Source organism: Sapajus apella, unplaced genomic scaffold (assembly GCF_009761245.1).
Source record: "Sapajus apella isolate SASKATOON/1434 unplaced genomic scaffold, GSC_monkey_1.0 scaffold71, whole genome shotgun sequence".
NCBI lineage: Eukaryota > Metazoa > Chordata > Mammalia > Primates > Cebidae > Sapajus > Sapajus apella.
In genome coordinates this window covers 1,741,252-1,745,403 of record NW_022437011.1, presented here as the reverse complement: position 1 = coordinate 1,745,403, position 4,152 = coordinate 1,741,252, and the positions used below count along the sequence as shown (strand labels likewise).

The window sequence follows — 4,152 nt, the reverse complement described above, 5'->3', positions numbered from 1 at the left end:
GCCACACTGTCTTCCACAATGGTTGAACTAATTTACACTCCCTCCAAGAGTGTAAGTCATTTTTAAACTCAATTCTTAGTCATGTATATTTTATGTAATGTGCATGTATTTTAATGTGTTTAATATTACATGTGGTTGGAGGTCTTCTAACCAAGTCTTTAAAATAGCCTTAATCTTTAGCGTATTTTTTGAGACAAGGTGTTACTCTGTTACCAGGGCTGGAATGCAGTGGTGTGATCATGGCTCTGTAGTCTCAAACTCCTGAGCTCAAGCGATCTTCTTGCCTCAGCCTTCCGAGTAGCTGGGACTACAGGCACATGCCACCATATCTAGCTTTTTTTTTTTTTTTTTTTTTTTTTTTTTTTTTTTTTGTAAAGACAGGGGTCTCCCTATCTTGCTCAGTCTGGTCTCAAACTTCTGGGCTCAAGTGATCTTCCCACCTCAGCCTCCCAAAGTGCTCGGATTACAGGTGTGCACCACCACACCCAGCCTTTTTTCATTTTTTCTTCTTCTTCAAGACAGGTTGTTGCTATATTTCCCAGGCTGGAGTGCGGTGTTATTCACAGGTGCAATCCCACTACTAACCAGCACGGGAGTTTGACCTGCTCTCTTTCTGACCTGGGCTGGTTTACCCCACCTTAGGCAGCCTGATGGACCCTCACTCCTGGGAAGTCACCATATTGATGCTGACCACTGGTGTGCACCACCACACCCAGCTAATTTTTTAATTTTTTGTAGAGACAGGTGTTTCCCTATGTTGCACAAGCTAGTCTCATACTCCTGGGCTCAAGTGATCCTCCTGCCTCAGCCTCCCAAGTAGATGGGACTACAGGTATGTGATATTACTCCCAGCAGATAATGGTATTGTATCCACATTACATTTCTATGATTCCATCATTGTACTGTGGATAGGGAAGAAATGTCCCTGTTCTGGAGTGCTGTGTGGAAGTACTGTGGAGGTACTGTGTGGAAGTACTATGGAGGTACTGTGGAAGTACTGTGGAAGTACTTTGGAGGTATTGTGGAAGTACTATGTGGAAGTACTGTGGATGTACTATGGAGGTACTGTGGAAGGTGCATTTCCAGAACAGGAACATTTCTTACCTATCCACAGTACAATGATGGGAGCATTGCCAGCACTTAGAGACAAAGGGCATGATGTCTGCAACTTTCTCCCAAGTGGGTCAGAGAAAATGGAGAGAGAAAGCAAATGTGGCAAGATGTTAATGAAAGATAAATTTGGATGAAAGACATACAATTATTTGTATTATTTTAAACTTTTCTGTTAAGTTTGAAATTTTTTTTTCTGCAAGGCACGGTGGATCACCCCTGTAATCCTAGCACTTTGGGAGGCCAAGGTGGGCAGATCACCTGAGGCTGGGAGTTCGAGACCAGGGTGGCCAATATGGAGAACCCCATCTATATTAAAAAATGAAAAAAATTAGCCGAGTGTGGTGGCGAGTGCCTGTAATCCCAGGTACGCTGGAGGCTGAGGCAGGAGAATCACTTGAAGCTGGGAGGTGGCGGTTGTGGTAAGCGAGATTGCACCGTTGCACTCCAGCCTGGGCAACAAGAGCAAAACTGCATCTCAAAAAAAAAAAAAAAAAAAAAGAAAGAAAGAATTTTTTTTTCAAAATAAAGAATTATGAGTAAATAAGTAAATAAATAAAGAGAAGCCCCATGTTGTCACCAGCCTAGTCTTGGTGGCCAATAGCCCCCCACCCCACTTGCACCCCAGAACCCCATGGAATAATGCCCCATGCCCTCTCTCTCTCTCATGGGGAAGAGAGTACCTCCTCTGTGTTGGGAACGTTAGCAATCTTCTTAGAGTGTGCGACGTGGCCCACAACGCCCATGTCCAAAGGGAAGACGATCTCCTGGTCGGGCATCACCAGGCAGTCCTCAAGGACAGCATCCTTGTGGACATTGAAAATCCGGGTGGCCAGCTCCGCGATCCCGTTGCGGGTCCTGTACATGAACAGGCTCATGCGGTCTGCCTGCAGGAGAAAGCACAGCTTCTTCATGACGTTGAAGATGCATTTCTCTGTCTGTAAATTGTCCTGAAAGTCCCGCAGGAGATCAAAGATGATTTCACTCTCCTCCACGCTGCTCGGGGAGTGGTAATTGCTGAAGTCCACGGCAGCCTCCTTGGCCCCAAGGAGGTCGGAGATGACCTTGCCTCGGTAGTGGAGGTGGTAGTACTGTTTGGCAAAGCCAATATTCGAGTCCAGGAACTTCTCCACCTCCTCTGCTGTCACTTCGCCCATGGCTGGGAGTCCCACTGACTACTCTGTAGAAGGACTGGGGTGGAGGCCTTCCAAAGGCAGTTTTGCAGTCGGCACCAAGTCCAACCTGGACTTCTCTGGGTCTTGTCTGCAAAACATACTGAGATGGCCTCATAGGAGCAGGGGGAGCAGGCTTGGGAGATTAAGTCATTAATATTTCTCAAGAACAAGGATTATGAGGATCAGCGTGTTCCAGATGCTGCAGGGCCAGAGAGGAGAAGGTGAGAGTTTTCTTTCACCTTGTTCTAGTAAGAGCTAAGAAGAAATATCTGCACAGAGCAGGAGGTGGGCTCCAGCACCACCAAAGCTGAGGTTGCAAAAAGGCAGCACAGGGACACTCTACTTGCTGTGGGTGTGTTTTCTCTGCCCTCTGTTAGTTTTCTTAAATATCTGACCCAGAAGACTGACATTTACTGTTTAGAAGATTTGTTTGGCTCCCCTGTCCATGTCCCTCCATGGCAGGAATGGCTGAAGCTGAGAAGTGACTGCATGCCAGACTCTGCATACCCCGGCCCCTTGCCTCACCCTTCCACTCCCCTTCCCGGGGGCTTCTCCCATGTGGGCTTTCACTGTTCAGGGCCTCTCGGCCTGCTGTCCTCATGTACATTACGGGTCTGGTACCTGTAGTCTCCCATTTCACAATCTTTGCACTAAAGTTTTTATCAGCTTTAGATTTCAATGACTCTCTAATTTTAGCAACCTAAGGGCCATTGTAAAACAACACACCTTTCTCAGTTTTCCCTTTATTCCAAAAGTAATACATATTATATTCACTGTCGAACATACCCAAAGAAGACAATTAAAATCACCCATAGTCCTGTTACTCAGAGGTAACCTCTAGTTAACATTTTATTTTTAACCTCTAGTTAACTCTATCCATTTCACAGAGCCTTAACTTTAAAAATCTGTTTCCCTTCAACCCACTCGATCTTTCTCCTGGTGCTTTAATGTGTTTTTGCTGGCTTCAGCCTGGACTTTCTTAGGTTGTCTGTCAGAAGTACACACACAGTGGGCTGGGTGTGGTGGGAGGCCGAGGTGGGTGGATCACTTGAGGTCAGGAGTTCAAGACCAGACTGGGTAACATGGTGAAACCCCATTCTACTGAAAATACAAAAATTAGCCAGCGTGGTGGCACCGCCTGTAATCCCAGCTACTCGGGAGGCTGAGGCAGGAGAACTGCTTGAACCCAGGAGGTAGAGGTTGCAGTGAGCCAAAATCGTGCCATTGCACTCCCAGCCTGGGTGACAAGAGCTAGACTTTGTCAAAAGAAGAAAGAGAGAGAGAGAAAGAAAGAAAGAGAGACAGAGAAAGAAAAAGAAAGAGAGAGAGAGAGAAAGAGAGAGGTCCACACAATAGTCCACGTTCTATCAACTCCAGTGAATCTTTGAAATACCAGAATCCTAAAACGCCCCTGCTGCCCACTAGGAAGGAGACAGAGCACTTTCCTTTCTGGATGAGACTTACTTTAGCTTCCATGACTATATCTGCTAGAGCCTGGCAGCTCTGTGTTGTAAACTATGTGGAATGCATAATTATAGACAGTTGCTAGCACTTTGAACTCTGTAAATGCCTTGAAAGTAGATTGCCTCCTTTGTTGTATAACGTAATAAATTTTGGGGCACTGCACCCATCCAGCACAGGTGTCCACTCCCCACCCCCGATCTGGCAGCTTGTGCAGCAACACGAACCTTCCAGACACTCCCATCACAAAGAACTAGAACTCTGGCCCAATGTGTTTTCTCAGCTCTCTGCACGCCATCTCCTTCTTTACTTCCAGATTTCAGGTCATATAGGTCATCTCTAGTTATCTTATCCCAAGTGGCCTCCAAATACCCCCTCCCTGGTTTCTACCTGTCATATCGGCCTA

At 46.3% G+C, this 4,152-nt stretch overlaps 1 protein-coding gene across 2 annotated transcripts in view; it reads right to left on the bottom strand.

Moving 5' to 3' along the window:
* PDE6A (phosphodiesterase 6A) overlaps nucleotides 1-2,429 on the bottom strand; it is an 89,428-nt gene extending 86,999 nt beyond the window's left edge. For both annotated transcript variants that reach the window (XM_032250254.1, XM_032250253.1), the window contains exon 1: nucleotides 1,794-2,429. In XM_032250254.1, the coding sequence (XP_032106145.1) occupies nucleotides 1,794-2,267 (474 nt within the window). In that variant the 5' untranslated portion in view covers nucleotides 2,268-2,429. The remainder of the gene's footprint in view (nucleotides 1-1,793) is intronic.
* Nucleotides 2,430-4,152: the final 1,723 nt, after the last annotated feature.